The 20,276-nt window shown below is 41.9% G+C and overlaps 1 protein-coding gene across 1 annotated transcript in view; it reads right to left on the minus strand.

Annotated features, from left to right (window-relative positions):
• LOC121195812 (ephrin-A5b-like) overlaps nt 1-20,068 on the minus strand; it is a 65,738-nt gene extending 45,670 nt beyond the window's left edge. Inside the window, exon 1 of the mRNA XM_041059476.1 lies at nt 19,157-20,068. Coding sequence (XP_040915410.1) covers nt 19,157-19,281 — 125 coding nt within the window. The 5' untranslated portion in view covers nt 19,282-20,068. The remainder of the gene's footprint in view (nt 1-19,156) is intronic.
• Between the last annotated feature and the right edge of the window lie 208 nt (nt 20,069-20,276).

A 20,276-nucleotide genomic window follows, 5' to 3' on the forward strand; every position in this document is an offset into this window, starting at 1 on the left:
TCTGCCAACATGGTGACAATACAGCATTAACAAAGGTTAAAAGTAGGAACCAACACCTTTATATTATTGCTGTTGTGCCAGTTTTTGCAGATATTCTAACAAATGCACTGCATCTTCTCACACTTCTATATTAGTACACATAGTGAAAAATAGACCTATATAAAAAGTAATCCCAGACAAACACATTTTTTTCTGGCAGATGCTTAATTCATGATAAATCTAAGTGGTCACTTTATGATTAAAAAACGTATTTCTTCTTCACAATTTTTTTTTCTCTGGTTTTTCTCATTTTGTTTTATTTCCCTGCAAAATTATGGATAGTTTTTCCCCTTTTTGGCCTCTTAAATTATTCAAATGAATAAATCTGGTGAGGGAAAAAATCACTCTATGGTTAAAAGATACTGTACATATAAGCCAAAAAGGCTGGGAACCACGGATTTATGATAATAAATCAGTGGTAATAATAAGTTGCAGAATTCCAAGAAGTGTACATGAACGGCTCAACCTAAATACTGTACATTCATAGAATATAGAATTCATAGAATAAGTTAGGAGTGTGCTACTTTTTGTAACTCTAAGAAAATAAATCTGAGAACAGGCTTGGGTACTCATGGGGCTCATTAAAAAGTTGAACAACCTTACACACCCATCATTAACATATTTGTGTGTTTTGGTCACTGGATCAGCAGAGGTGTGAGTTAGAAATCGCAAGGCCGAGGTAACAACCAAATACAAAAGTGAGAGTCTGTTGCTGCCAATTGTTTATTTATTTCCCTCTCTGGGTTTTCCCTTCATGCTCCGGCTCAGTCAGCACATGCTAACTGTAGGCCAAGGCCAAACACCCGCAGGGGATCGACCCTGTCCTTGTCACCGCTGCCTTGCACATCATGCGGCTTCTTTCTGCCTCCCACTTAAACCTCACCACACACACAAATATGCTTCCCGCTGCCCAAACACACAAAATATGCCGAGACCAAATAGACATGCCGAGCGGGTGAGGAAATGCAAATAAATGCTGAGATGTAGAACAAAAATTGTACGGACGCTGAGGCCAGGCAGGCTGAAGCCAGGCTGGCGAAGCACCAACACACACGCAAACACACACACACACTCAGGTCTGCAGCAGAGCGAGGTGTCAGAGCCCGTTAGAGGCCTTTGGCTGGACGCAGCTCCAGAACAAGCCGGACAAAAGCGTTGCCTGTCTCCCCTCATTAAGTGATTTAAGATCCCATGTTCCCCCGACTCCTTTCATCACCGTCCAAAGTGAACACACTTAAAAGGTCCAACAAGAATGCCAGGGCCTGCTGACATGAATGGGGTGAAGAGGGGCAGGAAAGCCAAGTTCATGGCAGAGGACCAGGGTCTAAAGCTGAGCTACGCTAGCCATTCCTATTAGCCTGCACGCAGTTGGAGGGTTGGGGGGGTGGGGGGGGGTCATCTAGCTTGAATAAACCGGGGTACGATCGAGGCTTGGCCCCCGGGTGGGAAACAGCAGCCACTTAATCCATTAACAGTTCTTCCTCCACAGAAGAAGCAACATTTTCCCATGAAAGTTTAGTTTAGCAGAAATGTGCCATCTCTACATTCCTGGCTAACGAGGCAGCGCTATCTAGGAGCTGGATGGAACATCAGAGCTGTGTCCAAAATCAGCCTCATGAGAGCGCCGGTTTGGTTGAGTCGCGTCACAATTATGAGTGATTAAAGCAGACTATCGTATATCACACAGTTACGGGGATCTGCAATGAAAACTCCATTACTGTCTGGGTTGAGTCTGGATGAATGCGCCAAAAGTTTTAGCTGCTGCTGCTGCAGAAGTATCGCCTTCTCTGAGAGCCATTTTGGTGCCTTAACGAGCAAAGTGAAAACATCTTGTTCAAGAATTTTCTAGAAATAATTATTAATTAACAAGTCTGCCACTCTTGCAGTATGTCATTTTAGTATATCACTGAACTTTGAAAGACTTATTCTGGAGCTTATAAAGCAGTTTTTTGTCTATTGTTCAGACCTAAAAGTCTTGAAAACAAGTGAAAGCTGCCAAAATCATTTCAGAAAATGTTTGTTTATTATGAAGCCCTTCAGTGTCTTGATGCTAGGCAGAATAAGGTCAGTGGGTGATTAAATTAAAAAGTTTTTAATGAAAAAAAAATCATTTTAAAAAGTCCTGTTTTATCAAACCAACATCTAGTTGGTACCAAATCTGGATGTTATTTCATGAGTATTACAGAAATGAGTGTCAGTGTCTCCTGAAACAAGACAAAGACTGTTTCAAGACAGAATGAACCAAAGGATTTTACAGCAGCTGCAAAAGGACCTAAATGTTGTCAACATAATTACCTTTGCCAGGTTCGCCAAGCTCTCGTGGAAGAAAGTGCCTCTTCCACATGACACACAGAGCTGTTCTTACTATGTTTTGTGAAAAAAAAAAAATCCTTTATGTTCAGACTTCGCACTACTTCCTTTGATTTTTCTATTATAAGAGCTAAACAGACGTGTGTAGGATTGTTTGGCCTTGGCAGAGGTATGCGCTCTACTGAGTTTTGTCTTTTAAACCTTAGAAGTCTTGTTTTGTTAAAACAATATAATTTCAGTGTCTCAGAACAAGACAGATAAAGGCAGATCAAGTAAAGTAAAGTAAAATGATTTGTGTACACAGCAAATTTATTTGATCTGTACACAAATCAGCTGGGGGGGGGTGTGTGTGGGGGGGGGTCAATTTATTGCGAAAACACACACACTCACACAGTTAGGCGCTCATAAAGACACACCACACGCAGCTCCAATTAACACCTGAAAGGCAAGCAGGCTCCTGTGGGTCATTATGTCATCTGTTAGCGTTCAGACTGAAGCCTTGACAACGCCTCCTCTCATCCATCACCGCGCATGAGCTGCACTTAAGAAACCACTTTCTACAGCTGCTTTGATGAAGGCAGAAACATATTTGAAGTTAGTCAATTCTTTGAGAGATGTGACGGAGAGAGAGGGAGAGAGAGAGAGAGAGAGAGAGAGAGAAAGAGAGAGAGAGGAAAGGAGAACAGCCCCTAACTGATCTGACGTCGAGAAACCTATAATTCAGACTTGTCTGATACTGAACAGAGCTGCATGAGAGATTGTGGCGAGGAAGAAATCTTTAACATGTCCGTTAAAGGAAAGAATTTAATTGGAGAGTGAGTGTGGTCTGAAGCAGACAGTATACAGAGAATGCAGAAAATGCACTATTTGGATTTGGAGGGAAGAAAAAAAGATCCTCTGAGCAGCCAAAGTCCAATTAGTGTGGTATACAATGAGGGATCCAAACATTTGTTTACAAGAGGCTGTTTTTTTCCTCAGCTCTCTCTCTCTCTCTCTCTCTCATGGACGAGGGACCCTGGTCAGATTCCACGGCGGCACCACAACAGAGTGGGTGTGGCTACACCGCACAAACCTCTGGGCCTTTTGACATTACACTGCGCAACCATGAGGTCAGAGGAAGGCTCTTTCTTCCTCGGCACAAAGGAGTGATTTTTCACTCGCCCCGTGAGAACAGCGGCGAATAATGAACTCTCGGGCCTCTGGTATCACGTTCGGTTTCACACGCGTCAACTCCATTCTGGAGCGGAACAAAAGGCCAGTAGGAGAAACATTTGTGGGGAGGGAACAGCGTGCCCAGGGCATGCCATGCAGGATGAGCCTGAGGTTGGTGGGCAATCCTTTCTTTCACATATGCAGAGAAACGCGCACGACTAAGGCTAAAAGGCAGACGTGCATGTGAACATGCAACTTATGGCACAAACCAAATACCATCTAACATTTGGCGAACTTTTGGCAGTTTATGATAAACACTGTCCTGTCGCAGCGAGGAATCAGATGTGAAAGATCTTTGCAGAAATCAGTGTTTCTGCGAAGATAACGAGCCCTACCACAGAAATGAACGTAAATAACATTTGAACTGAATAACCTGGACCTATGCACCTGAGTACAGACTCCTCACCTACTCTGATTGTGTAGAAAGGACAAACCTAGACACACATTTCATGAGTCGGGCAGGAATGTATTGTGCTCAAGACACAATTGGGACTAAAACCTGCGACTTTACAGTCGTAAGACACTCAATAACCAGCAGCAGCACCCAGCCGCCCTGCTCTATGTCATCTGCTCTGCTAAACTAAAAAGCATTTGGGAAAGGCCAGGCGGATTAAGCTGCAATTACTCTGACATGAAAAGCTGCACTTAATTCAAAAGCTCTCATGGCTGATTAATCACAAATTATGATCAAACAGCTGACTTACAGGATAAACATATGACACCCTGCTCACAAGTCTGCGTTTGCATCTGTGTGTGTTTGCCTCTGTGTGCAGGCATGCATGGCCTATGTGTGTGTGTGTGTGTGTGTGTGTGTGTGTGTGTGTGTGTGTGTGTGTGTGTGTGTGCGTGTGCGTGTGTGTGTGTGTGCGATCACACTGTCTCCCCAAAGTCTGCAGGCTCATTTTCCACAGCAGATTAAATGTGTGTCTGCACCCACAGAGCACACCGCCAAATTAAAGTCACCAAAGAACCGACATTCATCTGTGCAGCATCTGAACCTTCTCTGTGCAGGACCACAACCAAAGCCATTTTCTCAAAAGATCTAATTTTTTCTTCTTCTCTCTTCTGTTTTTTTTCTGGACAAATATCGAACACTCAAATATGAAGGAAAAAGTGGGTTTTGTGCTAATCTCAGCCAACAACTAAGGTCCAGTGGTTGAGTGTTGCACACATGGAGGAAATGACTTCAGCTCAGATCTGGCAGAGAGTGGAGGAGTCAGCTGAGCAGTCAGGAGTGAAAGTGAACTTTTTTTGAGGGGGGGCAGAACAAAGCTGTGAAATCTGAGAAGGCTTAATCGTCCCTCTCATATCTGATAGCAGAGCGGCAGGGGTCAGCAGCTGGATGACAGACATCTGGATACCATGGAGACCAGGCATGGAGGCAGCTCGGGGCCCCCTCGGACAACAGAGGGACCTTGAGCTGCGTGCACTATGACATATTCTTTTACACCCAGACGTTTTTAATGTGACATATAACACATTTTTTAATTAAAACAAATTTTGGAGCTGCTACACTAAATGTTGTGATTGTTACACTGTGAAAAATGTGAGTTTATCATGCATAACAAATTTCAGGGGCTCTATGCTATATTTTGTGATTTGCATGCACCATAGTATATTTTATTGTAATGACAAGAAATTTTGAATCTTCAAATTTTTGTTTGTGCTACATTAAATTTTGGGGATTCACGTGCACTGTGACATATTTTTCAATCACAACAAGACATTGTTACAGACCCCATAAAGAAATTTTGCAATTATGACAAAATTTGGAGATTTTGTGTCTATACCAAAAGATGGATTTGTGGCACTTTTGTGACATGCAAGAGAAAGAAAAAACAACCTCAGCTTGCTGTAACCTTCTATCATACATACTATGGTGGACACTGCAACTGTAAGTGTGTGTGTGTGTGTCCTTGCCACAATGCAAACCATACAGATAGTGATTTATTCAGATAGTTGCTGGTATTTGTGTTTGCTTCCCTCAGAAAGCAGCAGGCTGCTGCAGCATGAATTCAACATGCTGCATTAAGAGCTTTGCTCCCTTCAGGCAACAGGAATTCTGGGTTATTTCTACCCTGGTGTATCTGGCACAGTTTTGGTTATCTGAGCTCAACGGGCCAATGAAAGCACAGCTGCTCTACGGCTCATTGGCTGCCGCAAGGTAATGGGTAAAGCCTGATTGGTAACTTTCTGAGAGGACACGCCCGTTTTTTTTTTTTCGGGGGGGGGGGGGGGGGGGGGCTTCGATAAAATTTGCATATTTATCCAGTTTGACTGTAGGATAGAGGATTTGTAACCTAATTTTTTTTTAAACAATTTTGGGCACCAAATGACAAATACATAGTATCACCAAATGTAGACAAGACCTCTCAGCTGGTTCAGAGTTGCTCTTCAAACTCTTAATTAAACATGGGAGTAATTATTATTAAAAAAAAAAAAAAAAACCTTTGTGATCGCTTCAAAACAAAGTTTATACTCACACAGAGTCTTAAATCTCTTCGCTAAACTTATATTTTTATACAAAATATTGTCATTTCTGGCTGGATAAAGCAAGAAGTGTGTCAAACAGTGGTGCTGCACCACAACACCACATCTCCCACTACACTGCTGGGTTGCTGGGCAAAATTTAGAACAGGCCTGCCTCCGTACAGGAGTGGCTTGGAGGATGGTAAATGTGTATGACGTCTTAGCGGCGTGTTTCTCTAACCCCCCTGTGTATCGCGTGTCTAGACCTCACCAGCACTACTTCTGGAAGGACCATGTGACCCAGAGAAGCAGTCACAGGACTTCAACATCCACACATCAGGCCCCTTTTTTTTTTTTCTCCTTCTTCTTCGATCAATTCTTCCCCTTTTTTCCAGCCTATAATCAGAAAGGCTCAAATCAGTGAAACTGAGGGAAAGTGACAGAAGTGGAACCCGGCGCCAACGACACATGGCTGCATCAAAGCCAGGTTCCACCCTGCCAGTGCCAGCTCGCCTTAAGGATTATTCTGCCCCGCAATTTGTGTGAAACGCGAGTCATAAGACTTAATATCAGACTAATTTTCAAAACTACGGCCACAACATTACAAAAATTTTATTTAGAAATAAATAAATAAATAAAATGGCGATGAATATGTACTCAATTTACTGTAATTTTTTTATTTGGAAATATTTCGTCTTAAAAATGCGGGTTAGTTAATAAAGTGTGTAAATTTTAACACAATGTTCAAGATTTAATTTATTTTAATTTTAACTAAGTGTAAACGTAACGTCATATCATACACTGGAAAGTATTTTCATATGTTACGCACACATACAGTAATACAGCTATATTTGTAAACTTATTTTACCAGCTTTTGTGATAAATATATAATTTTAGGTGTAATGTGTGTTACTTCTAAAATAAAGTATGGTTTAAAATTACTACTTTTATGCTACTACTAAATAATTGTTCTAAATAAATTTTACTTTAAAGAAAATGAAATACTTAGATCTTAAAAAATCTCTTTAAGTCACTACAAATAAAAATGATGTTCTTAAAAAATGTGCGCAAATCAAGACATGAATGATAATAGTATATCTATGTCGATGCAGATAATGTGATTATATTGATAAAAATCATACTTTTGGGATTTAACTTCAAATATTCAGCTATTAACTGAAATAATATCTATTTGCATTTGAATTTGTTTTCCCTGTGATGCAGAAATTTCAACATCTGCTGTAAAATCACATTACAGAGATACTTAATCTAAAGTATCACACTGCAGTTGAAAACAAAAAAAAAAGTCCATAAACAAAAAGCAAAAGACATGATTAGTGAACTACAAGAGCGCTACTTACAAAAGCCCACTAAAACTTAATATCACCTCCATCCAGAGACAGAAATATGAGCACTGAGCCATAAAGACTTCTGATGGAAACCTAAGCAGCCGGCGCACTCAGGAAACAAATAAAACATCTTTATGAGCAGGATTTTATGATCTTAATACGCACAGTCCCGGTCCAGTGGCCTCTAAGTGCTCCGCTGGACAAGTCTGTGTTTCAGAGCCGACTTCAAACACCAGCTACTGTCCGCACAGCCACGCACAAAACTCTGCACAACTTACTGTTTTCATTACGCTGGACTGCTGGATAATTAAAAGAACACATTCTCTGCCCGTGAAATTTCCATAAATTCCCATTAGCTGTGGCCAATGCACATTTTGCACATTACAACACAGAATATGAAACTAATTGATACAATAAAAGCACTGCATGGAGGAGTCTTATGCTCTGTGTAATAGGAGTTTAAATGAAGAAAACAACTTTTGTAAGTTTTTTTTTCTGTTTTTCATTACTTTTCTTTCAAAATGTGGTAATTACACTTTAAAAAACTATATTTTTTTTAAGAAAAAAACATGAAACGTTCTGAAAATGAGATGAAATTATGTCACATTCCAATGTGAGCATGTTTTAAGCTTTTTTCTTAACTTTTTTGTCCTACTGTTCTGTCTTACTCCAAGAGACTGACTCTTGTTTCCAGAAACAAGAGTTTCCACCACAGACAGATTTACTTCTTGTTTTTAGGAAAAACACATTTTGCAGATTGAAGAAGCGATAGAAGGGGTGATTAAGGTGGATGTTTTTTTGCAGTGCTCTGTGTCGGACCTGCTAAAAAATTAAGAGTAAATTACTGAGAAGAGACAAACTTAAGTAAAGAGATGAGATTTATTATAACTTATTTAGTGAATTTAATCATAAATATTTGCATAAAATAACTACTGATTTTTTTTCCCCTTAATCTTAATCTAAAGAAAATGCAGTGTTTCAATATATGGTCCAAAGCTGCTTCTAGTTTAATACACTGAATATATAGAATTTGTCAAGATTACTTTTACTTCCTTTTCTTTTTTTCTTTAAAAAATAAAATAAAATAACTTAATGACATTAAAACAGAGTGAAACTTTGGAAAGAAGAAGAAGAAACTTTTGGCAGAAGTTGAAACCCGTCTGCTGTTTTTTTATTTGTTCCCTCAGAGCTCGTCAGTCTCTTTGAAGCAGGACGGGACAGGTTATCTGTGACCTTGTCTCTTTTGTTAAACAGACAATGCAGGCTTGTTGGGCCATTAGTTTTTCTTTGTAGGTGCTCGTCTAGGTGTGATATCCAGCCTGTCACCGCTGATACCGCAAAGGCGACCTTAAGAATGCACTACAAGGACAATGAAAGACTTCTAAGGCAAAAAAAATACCTTGAAGGTAATTTACAACATTCCTTTCCCTCAGAGTGGAATCTCCAGTAAAATGTAAATAATCTCAGTTATACATCTGATTCACCCTGAAGCTTTAATACCTCAAATAAGAAGAAACAGAAGCTGACAAAAGAAGAGTCTCTTGCCCGATTCATGAGAACGTAGTACTCTGCTCAAGTGGAGACATCTCATTGGTGGAGAAGAGGTGCGCTGCGATTGGCTGAGCCGGTGACATATTCTGTGTCGACTCAGCGCTGGGACCTGTTACGCCAGATGCCCTCCTCTCGTCCCCTGCAATGTTTGCAGCCCCACGCACGCGATCCCTCGCTCCGCTTGGCTGCACCCTCTCATCGCATTACTTCTGCTATTCTAACTCCTCCATCAATTATGCACTAGAATAACTCAGGGCCCTGATGGAGCCAAGACATAAAAGGGGATCATCAGTGGGAGCGCTCACAGCGTCTGCCCGCGTGTTCCCACCGTGCTGCTTCCGCAACCAGTGATATGAGCACCCAAGTACCAAGTCATATAGGGCAACAGTGATGGCACACACCAACGGGTTTGTGCATAAACAAACACATGGCGGGTTGAAAAACCAACATTGTGTTAGTCGGTCAATCAAACCGAGAGATAGACCTCACTGCAAAGAGGTCAATACAACAAAGTCATGAAAGCTTATTTTAGAAGGATTATTTCCTTATCAAAGACAAATAAGCTTATCGCACCACACTTGCGTTAGATTATTAATCTTGTTTCAAAGTAATTGGTCTTGAATTTTGTTTATTTTTCAGATGGAGCCCACAAGAGACGAGTCTGAAGAGTGAACTGTTTGGTTATCGCATCACATATCTCAAACATCTGTGAGGAGAAAACTGGTTGATGTTACTTAGTTCAAAAGGTTAAAAAATAACCTCAAGAACTTTTATCGTCAGCTAGTGGAGTTTTATTGCTTATCAAGTCTTAGGGTTGGTTAGTGTTTTGTAGTAGCCTGATTTTTTTTTTGTTTTGTTTTTTTTTGATATTTTTAGGAAATCTTCTCAAGTAATTTGCCCCTCGTCTCTTAGAGGTTTTTCTGTAGATAACAAAATATTTAACTTGTTTGCTGATTTTTTTTTTTTTTTTAGCAGTGCTGCTCTCAACTTGCCTCCAAAGTCCTCCAAGTCTTTATTGATCTACCTGCACAGATAACGTGAAGCGATAAAACGGGTTATTATTTAAAACTTTCAACAATGCAAAACTGCATACGTTTATGTTATAACTGTGTCCTGAAAGCCAAAATTTTCTTCAAGCAAGTGAAAAACCGGCAAACAAAGAAGGAATACATCCATTTGTTTCAAATAGATGAACAGAAATTTAAAAAAAAATTCTTGAGAGTCTGAATCTTCACAGTTAAACAGGTCACTGTACCAGAGAAGAAGAAACAGGAATCAACAAAGACATGATACTGGAAAATATTTCAAATAAGCTGATCGGCGTTCACAATAATCAGGAATATTGTTACTTCTCTGCCAAATTTTTTCGGAAAATCAGGCTTTAAGAACCGAATAGCACACATGAATGATTTTTTTCACAGACGTGAATGACTTCATAAGAAGGAGATTTTTTTTCCCATAGTTCAATGTCAGATCAGACAGATCAGAAACTGCTCAAGTGACATCCCAGGATTCGTAACCTACTTTTATTCCTTCAAACAAAATGGAGTCGAATTTGGAAAATGGCTGCCTGTGCTCCCCGCTCCGCCACACACCACAGAGAAAAGGCATAGAGGAGAAGTCTGCCACGTCTATGGAAAGTGTACAGATCTTGGCAGTCTGAAATTTCAATTAATGACCCTGCAACTGAAGTTGCGCGATGATAAAATACCAAAAACAATTTAATCGCAGTCATTCATCACCAAAGTAGCACAGGCCAGGAAAGGATTTGAGAAAAAAAAAAGAAAAGCCAACATAATGTCGACCCCTCTATTAAAGTCATGGCGGTCTTGACCTGGATTTCTCCTGGTTGCGTGTGAAGGTTTGTCCAGGCTCTATCGTGAGATCACAAACAGCTTTTTTAATATTTCATGGGTCCCAAAGCACCAAGTGTGCTGAAATCCAACAGGAGGAAACACTTTGAGTCTCAAAGGACCAGACAGCCCCACGAAAGGTCCCGCAAAGTCACACCAAGTTCATGAAACAACAACCGTTCTTCACGCGGAGATAAATAACATTTGTCTTAGCAAGATTTTTCACCACCGGAGTCTGAAAAAGGCAAAGCAAACTAAAACCTCCTCTTTGTTGTGGCCTGAAAAACACTGCTCCAAACCATCATCAGATAAACCCTCATACCAAAACGATTATACACGACACAGTTGAACCCAAGAAACAAAAGCAATTAGACAGCAGCAGTGTCTCCCACAAAAGCACATTTTGCTTCATCTGAGATGTTTTGCTTTGTCTTCGTGGCTCGCAGACAAACTGGCTTTCGTACGTGCAGCTCCGAGAGCTTCATCACTCTGTGAGTCACACGTGATTCACTAAACTGACTGGGAAAGTAATGCGCTCACACATCAGCTTCATCTAATTTCTTCCAAGATACACAAAAAGCTAAAAGTCAGCAGCCATTTAAAATCAGGAAATATCGCCCTGATGAGGAGGTGCACATACTTTTAGTTTCAGGCCTCCATCCAAAGCCGCAGTGACCCACATATAGTTCCAGAAACATTTACTTGGAGGTTTGGCCCCCACTGTCAAAATGATCACATTTGCTTTTTATCAAGCATATATTTCAAGCCAATTTACATTTCAGCTGTAATCATATATGATTCCAGTCCACTGATGTGCCAATTTTCTTATTACCTCCATTTGTCTGAAACCAAAAGAGGCAGCAACGCCTGCCTTGTCAGGTTATCTGAACCAGGTAATAAACCTGCTGATATCACAGCTAACAAGTCAAAGCTGCAGACGTTTAACTGACAGCTTTTAGTATAAAATTAAGCTTAATAATCACCCAAATAGAATCAGTCACTCTGATTCTGCTGTCTTCAAGTTTTCATTCCATTCTGTTGGATCAACTCATCTTTTAGGTTTACTATATTTATATATATATATTTCAAAGAAAAGAGCAGAAATGCTCCTTTAACTTTTACACTGCAAAAAATGTCCATGTTGTTAAGTCAGTTTGTCTGTTATGAGCCATAAAAGTATATCACTGATGGAACATTATTTCAACCCGTTTTCTTTCCAAGTCAACTTGTTTCAAGAATTTTCTAATGAGAACGAACATCAATAAGAAAAAATGTAGCATGATTATAGAAAATGCCTGAAACAAGTTGATTTGTGTTTGAATCAAGTTGAAATAACACTTCACAAGAAAAATAAGTTATTTGGTGTGCACTAATATACAAAACCTTCCTCCTAAAAATGAGTTTTTATACACAGCATGTCTTGGCAAACAATCTAAAGTCATGTTTCTCTGTTTTACAGTGTTTAGGAACACATAAAATCCAGCCAGGATGGCCGAGCTGATACTGTGTGATGCCCTGTAAACAGCAGCAGCCATGGCCAGTCTGTTAGCAGCTTAGTGGCTCTTCAGGGCCATTTTGGAAGCACTTTTCAGAAGCTTTACTGCAGTCATTAGGAGCTAAGGCTGATTAATGTGAATGGTCAGGCAGGGCCTGGCTTTCTGGGGGAAGAACAGAGAGGGGTGAAGGGTCCCACAGGAAGTGTTTTGTGTCTCCACACAAAGGGAGGGCTGACCTCTTAAGCCCCTTAGAGCCTCTTTGCTAATACCTTCACCGGTGCCTACAAAGACACAGGGGATGCCATTTCACCACTCACATTTAAACAGCATACACAAAAAAAAAGCCTCACCAAGATTAAAACAGCAGAAAAGTGAACCTCTGTGCAGCGGAGTGAGACTGCGAGATTAGGCCTGAAGAGTCCCCCGCTAATCCATTGACTGTCGCGCATATCAAACAGAAGAAGCCAAACTCACACAGTATCTGATCTGAACACAATGCACCTAGGCATCGAGGCATTTTTGGCCATAAACCATTTACAATCTTAAAACAATTGAAAAAAAAAATGCTAGCACAGAAACATTATTTCAACCTCTTTCCAATGCAAGTCAGCATTTTAGGAGAATTTTCTTGATTTTCTAAATTCAGTTTCTCTTTTTTTTGTCTCTTCTTTCAAAATAATAACTCAGAATTAATTTTAGGAAAAAAAAGAAACAATTTTATTACTGTAATGGAAACCAGTTGAAATAATTGTACAGCAGACTGTTTTTTTAAGCAAAGATTGCCAGCTTGAGAAAGGACTGTAGTGCAGCCATCTGCTTTCTATCTTCTTTGAGATACTGAGAGTCAGCTCTAGAACATTCTTTAAACAAGATGACTTATATCGGAAACTAGCTGAAATGATCGCTCTACGCTTATTATTTTAAGCAAAGTTGGTGAGAGTGGATTTGTATCAGAAATTATCTGAAGGGTTCATACTTCATGGTCCAATTTCACTTCTAAGTTGAGTTTTTTAAATTCAAATGAGCTTTGTCTTGATCCTAGGGTAGAAAATTACCTTATTCTGCCTCAGATAATGACAGTCAATTCTAGAAAAATCTTGAGGCCGACTTTAAATGGATTTTCGTTGAGGTAATCACGCTGTACTGGTCGCTGTCGTTCTCTTATTTTAGGAAAACCAACATAGTGGGCACAAAAATTGACAAAAAAAGATTTTATGAAAAATACAACTAGCAAAAGAAAGGAAAACGCACCAGTTGGCAACGGTTATTATGCCAAAGTGCATTGGCTGTGCCAGAGCTGGAGAGAACTATTGCCGTAAACAAATAAACCTGCCATACTTATGAGTAACCCCTCGTCACTAGTTCCTGTCAATCACGCCCTGGCAGCCTGAGGACCTCGCCTTATTAGTCAGAGTGGAAAGGGAGGGCAGTTTCTCTCTGCAGGCAGGGTCGTAGAGATCATGAGGGATGACGGGCGTCCCCACAGGATGACTGTTCCCCCCCCGCAGAAAGCTGAGCGTAGAAACTCACTGCTTAACTGACCTGAAGGTTCATCTTTTAAGTACATTGTGTAAGGTACAACTGACGTGATATGAGAAACTGAAATATTGGAGATCTCATAGCTAAGATGTGACACTCCTTCATTTTATGTGCTGAGAGACTAAAGTGCTCCAAGGAGGCTTAATGCTCCCGCAGTTTGTAATAAAATGGAAGGTAAACCTCAGATAAGAAGTCTCTCTTCTTCAGTTTATTGATAGTTTCTAAAGTCCCCTGAGGAGGAAATCACATTCAGTCAGCTGTCTTTGATGCCTTTTGAGGGGCTGACACTTCCTCAGGGTGGAAATACTGGTTCTGACCCCACCCTGGGATTCCACGGCCTAGACGCTGTTCCTCTGTCATAGCCTCTGGCCTCTAATGTGGAAGTTTCTCTCACCCCTGCAACTGTTTTGTCACTTCTGTTACAATCTGCATGCCTGACCTCGGATAACATATGCACACTCTCCAAAACCACCTCTCCCGTCTCCTCCTTCTCCTCAGCCTGTCTCTCTGCATAGCTAAAAGCCGGCTATGGGCCGCTGAGTACGAGCGGAACAATAGCGGTCTTTCAGGCAGTCTGTGCCGGGCGCTGGGAGAGGGCTGCAGTCCTGAGACCCAGTCAATATTTGGACGTGGTTGCCTTTTTGTGTCCGTTTTTAATCCAAGCGGAACCAAGCGGCAGGGAGCCGGGAAAAGGCTGAGAGGGGAAAGCGAGGGTAAACACTGAGAACAATGCAAACTGGGAAACTCACAATGCCACTGGGAAACTATCACAACATCAGCTCGCCACTAAGTGAAAAATGGAGTATTGTTTCTTTAAGTGGAGATTAAAAAGAGAGCAGTGTAAGAAAAGCAAATAGCGGAGGTTATTCTGCTATGAGAAGAAATGAGCACAAGCGTCACATCATGGACCTTTCTGAGGGATTACTTCAACCAAAAATGATCAACTCTGTCCAGAAACTAAAAGAAGATCAACTGGATCATCAGTGAAGTCAATAACCAAACATGAAAACAGGCTGCTGAAAAAAACTGTTTGATTGTCTTATGGAGAAATATGTTGCATCTGCTGGGGAAAGCTTTGGATGGGCATTATCAGGGATTAAAGGAAACCCCTGGGGTGACAGTGCTCTCCCTCAATGCTGGAATCCCTCTCTCTCCAGCTGTCAGGTCGTTAGTCCCACCCAATGAGGTTCTTTGATGACGAGGGGTATCAGTTTCCATGGCGTCTGAGACACAAACAGCTTGGGAGATTAGGGACGGAACTCGGCCCTGATTCTCCGTTGATCCCACCTATCAGCAACAAATAAACACCTTGGGCCACGGCAACGCCTGCGTGCGGACCATATGGACCCGGGTGGGTTTTAATGAAGCAGCTAAATAGCTGGTGAGCAGGGAATTCACTAATAGCGCCTTGTCAGAGCAGCAGTAAATACCCCACTCATACACTTTATTCCATCATTTGGTTACCGACACAGACGGCGAAGCTGACAAGGAACATCTGTGGCTCATTTTTCTTACACAGGCTTTTCCACCACGAAATGCTACAGCTTTTGTTTTCCAGGTTTTGATTTCCAGTCTTGATCGGAATGTTTTTGTCTTGGTACCGCTGTCCTACAAACCCTACTTAAATACGAGGTTTGCAAGTTGCAACTATGACTTTGTTTATGGATAATAAATCTGTTAATAATGCTTCACAGATCACGCAAAAAGGACAATTTTTTTTCTTTGAATATACCTAAACTCGACATAGACATACTTGTTAAAGAGTTTAGAAGTTGCAACTAGAGAACTTCATCGATGGTGAATACATTGATAATACGTAGTACATTAATCTACCGGTCGTAATGATAATGTACAGACTAAAATCTGTTTATTAACATTTACAACTGGCCAATAAGCCACATTTTGGCTTCATAAGTTGCAACTCATGTTTAATAATGATTAACATAGCACTTACTAGTGCTTTATAGATCAGTAACAACAGTCTCTGACCTACAAAGCCTTTATTATTTATTTATTAACCATTTATTAATTGCTAACAGTATCTTGTCAAGACCCTGTCAGCAATTTGTGATGGGAGCTACATTTTTAACAGCATTCACATGATCCTTCTTTTTTTTTTCTTTTTTCTTTTCTTTTTTTACAATAGCGGAAAACACGCTGTATCTACAATTAAGATCGTATTTCGCTAAATTCATACACTCCAAGATTTTGAATTTCTGTTAATAATAACTTTCTCTCTTTCTAAAATGCCAACAGATGTGTGATTATAAAGGTTAGCGAGTTATAAATAAAGGGCTCTTCCGTTATATTGATCCCTCAAGTCTGCAGTCTTAAATATTAGTAAGTTGTTTATATAAATGAGGTTTGGTCTGGACGTTGTGCAGCCTGTTCATCGGAGCAGTCTGTCTTTTCACAACCTGGAAACCACAAACAAATTTAGGACTAAGTACTTGTCTATACTGCTAACAGTGTCTTGTCAATAAGACCAGGGAACTGTAGTACGTATGCTACACATTATTCTTCATTACTCTTCTACAACAAGATCTGAAACCACATGCGTCCGCAACACAGCAGTATTTTGCCACATATTGTTTATAGATTTTTATGAGTCTTTTAATGATTATATCCAAACTTGGAGTATTCCAGGACTTTCCAAACCTGCCAAGGAACTATGCGTACAGCTTACCTACACCCACGCCCTACTCAGACTGATTCTGAGTAGGGCGAACAATGCAAAAGATTTTACTGCAGCCGCTACAGCAAGTGATAAATAAATAGCACGCTAGCCGCTTTAGTTTTTTGGGGGGGAATTTGGCATAAAAAACATCTAGGAGGCATTACATCAATTGTGTCCTAATACTGGAGGTTCATTTAATTTTATTAAGTAGCTTATACGAGCACGGCTACTCGCTGTCACTGTGGAAGCTTTTCAAACTCCAGGCAAGGCTTGAACCATCCTCAGGGCTGTAAATTCCTCCTCCGCCGCTCCTAGTCCTGCTCGTCTGAGCCTAATCAGCAACAAGCATCAGTGCAAGATGTTGCCTTGAGATGAAAGCACGGCAAACATGAACGCATGTTTATCTAAATTACAAAAAGGCTCCTTTCTGCCCCTTTGAAACAATAGAAATACATGAAAATGCCATTGCATTTCCATTTTTCACGATTCACTTCCCATTTCAATTCCAGAGCTCCTGTAGGGGATTTCATGAATGGCTGAGTATGGACTGCTGCTCTGGATGCCATTTTTCCCCACTTTGGTCAAATATACAGCAGCGAAGGAGGAAGAAGGGGGTAAGAAAGCTCATCTGGAAGTTGGGACTGTACCGCAGCAGGTTCCCAGGGCTCCAATACTGAGTATGGTTACATTAAACAGCAGGGATCCAGGGCCCGTGAGCTTGTATGGAATACTGTTAGGTTCTGCTTTGGGTCAGGGGGCCCCCAGGCTTTAAGCACGGCCCTCTCTTACATTATACAGGCCGGGTCAGGTTTAGATTAAAGTCATGAATGAGAAAAGGAGACAGTCATTTAGAGTTACTCATTTATTTAGCTCCCATTCTGCCGAGACAAAGCCCAGGCGGGGAGCCATGCCGGGGCCGTCACCGGGCCCCATGGCCGGCGGTACTGCCCCGGTTTTGACCCTGACAACGGTCCCCTCTGTGCTGCTTAACCCACGACTCGCTTGGTTACTACTGAGTGTGCGACCTCAGCATGTGTGGATCTCTCACAAGACCGAGCACCATGCTGTGCCTTGGCCGCTGCTGAAATACCCCTGTGTACCCCCTTATTGTCTGCCCCAGCATGGGCTGGGAGGGGGGCAGAAGGGGTGGAGGGGACACTTGGACGGGGGAGCATGGCAACCAAGAAACCAGACTTGGGAACTGGGAACTGTTTGAAGGCCAAGAGAAGGAAAAAAAAAACATCCTACAGCCTGTGAGTGGGGCAGAAAACTGTTATCAGACTCAGATATCTGACTGTCAGCAGAGCAGGAACTCCATCAGCCTTTCATGTCCCCACCACAACATTTGCATTTGTATTATTAACATCCTGACAGTTCAACTTCCCTACACCAAACTCTCTGCACACACTTTGCCTCAGGGCCACCATTGCAAAGACACACCACAGCCTTGTTGTGTGTTTTGACTTTGAAGCCAAACAAACCAGTTTCTTGTCCCTGAGCAAATGTTGATACGAAACTGTAGCCTGCTAATGCCAGTAAGTGAAAGCATTGCGGTCCGAGCGAAACAAAGTGACACACACTCATTATATCAGTATGTGCTCAAGCACCGAGAGTGAGGCACTGAGTCACTATGGGAAGAGCCCTGGCACACACAGGAGGGAGTTTAGGAGGAGAAGTGTCACTTTTGTATTCATACTAGATGAATCTGGGCTCATGTCCAAACGTTTCTGCAGAAAACTTGTGATCATTAGAGTCAGGAAGCAACCCAAAGTTTGTAACTGCAAGGTTTCACCCAACCAAAACGACAAAATGCATTTTATCAACACTTAAATGCAAAGCAGCATGTCACCGAGACGGCTCCGATAAATATTAAACACTGTTAACTCGACTTAACTTGGCATAAAATATCTCCAAACTCCCAATAGATCCATTTGGCACAAAAACCACTCTGTCAATTCTAATCGATGGCACCAGACTGGGAGCGACTCAGCATTATTTAAACCCAGCAGGCTCATGCTCAGCGGAACACATTGCTCCCAGCGCTTGTAACACCACTCGTGTATTTCATTTTCAACCAGAATGTGGAGCAAATACTGACCATTAATGCGTAATAGCGCGTAATGGTGCGCAATAGCAGACAGTCTGTATGGGGGGGGACGCCTGGTTGTTCCACTGTCAAGTGTGATTTATGCCGCACAGTGTGCACAGCTGATTGCAGAGATGATTTTCTGATATGGAGGATTATTAAACTGTGACTGTAACAACAATCCCTCAATGAGAACAACAAATAAACGGTTGTAGTCAGGAGCGAAACAAGTGACAAATACTCAATTTGTCGACCTTGTGTGTGCCGGAGGTGGGAATTCAAAGCAAATGTTACAAAATGAAATGCATTGTTACAAACCGATATAATATCAGGGGAGTTTTTAAACTGCACATATAGAAAGTGCTGTTTTGTTTTGTTTCTTTCAGTGGAAGACTTTAAGCCTCACATGGAGCTTATAGCGCATACAACCGGACACCCGAAACTACTGTAAACCGGTTAGAGTGCATCTTCAACCGGGCACCGTCAAGGGTGAAGTCCGCCTCCTCCAGCGGGCGGAGGGAGCCCTTGTATGCCTGTGCGTCCCTACGGGTATAGCGGGCGGCCGGGCTACTTACTTGGGGTTGGTTCGGTTCCAGTAGACGGCGTAGCGGTCGGACACCACCTTGGAAGCCGGGTCCTGGCCGTACACACACATCCCTATGATGAGGATGAGGAAGAGGATCATTTCCACCTGCGGCATATTTGCTCTGGAACTCCGAAGAAGCGAAACCGATTACAGTCCCTCCCGGTTCGGGTTTAAATGTTCTGATGGATGTGGTAGTGAAATGCTGTGATGTGAAGGGATGAGAGTCCGCTTATTCCCGCACAGATGCAGCCTAGATCCTTCCTCGGTCTTTATAATAAAACAAAAATGTTAATTATCTTCTTTTAAAACAGCGGATTCTTGCTCAGCCCGCGTTTTTAACAGTCAGGTCGTTTACTCTGCGCTAAACGCTTACTCTGCACTCGCTTGAATGTGAAACAGTTCTTCTGAAACTAGTTAAACAGTCGGTGAAAATCCACAATAATTCTGTTTGCACCGCGAACAATCTTCCTCCGGCTCAACTCCGCTCCGCTTAGAGAACAGTTTCTCTAACTCGCACTGAATTTTCCCAGAGAAGAGGCAACGCTTCGTGCGCAGAGGACAAATATATTTAAAAAATCAGTCAATAAATGTTTCCAACGATAGAAGAGAGCAGAAATACAGTCCCTGTTCTGTCGCTGTCTCCAGCTTCGGGAAGCCAAAAAAGAAGGAGAAGAATCAAACCAGCAGCTTCAGCTCCTCCGGCTGCCTGAGCGCTCCTTGCCCTGCCGAACAAGAGCGCACGCCGTAAATCAAACGTCTCCGCCGCGCGTAAACGCTCACAGTCTCCGGGTTAAATGTCCCCTGACCAGCGGCTCCGCCACATGAGAGCGCACGAGAAGCGGTGTTATCAATCTGGACGAACCAAACCAAGTCAGCAGCGCTGTGGCTCCTGCGGCCATGCTCTCCCAGACCAACCCCCCCTCCTCCAACTCCTTCACCCCCCCCCCCTCTCTCTCTCTCTCTCTCTCTCTCTCTCTCTCTCTCTCTCTCTCTCTCACTGTGCCAGCCGGGGCACACTGTAAAAAATGTTCATCTTGTCAGTTGAGACAGTTCAGTCTCAAAAACGGTCGAATCATCTGGAGCTCGTTTTCTCAAAGGAAGTGAAGTAA

This window comes from Toxotes jaculatrix, chromosome 16 (genome assembly GCF_017976425.1).
Source record: "Toxotes jaculatrix isolate fToxJac2 chromosome 16, fToxJac2.pri, whole genome shotgun sequence".
Lineage (NCBI taxonomy): Eukaryota > Metazoa > Chordata > Actinopteri > Toxotidae > Toxotes > Toxotes jaculatrix.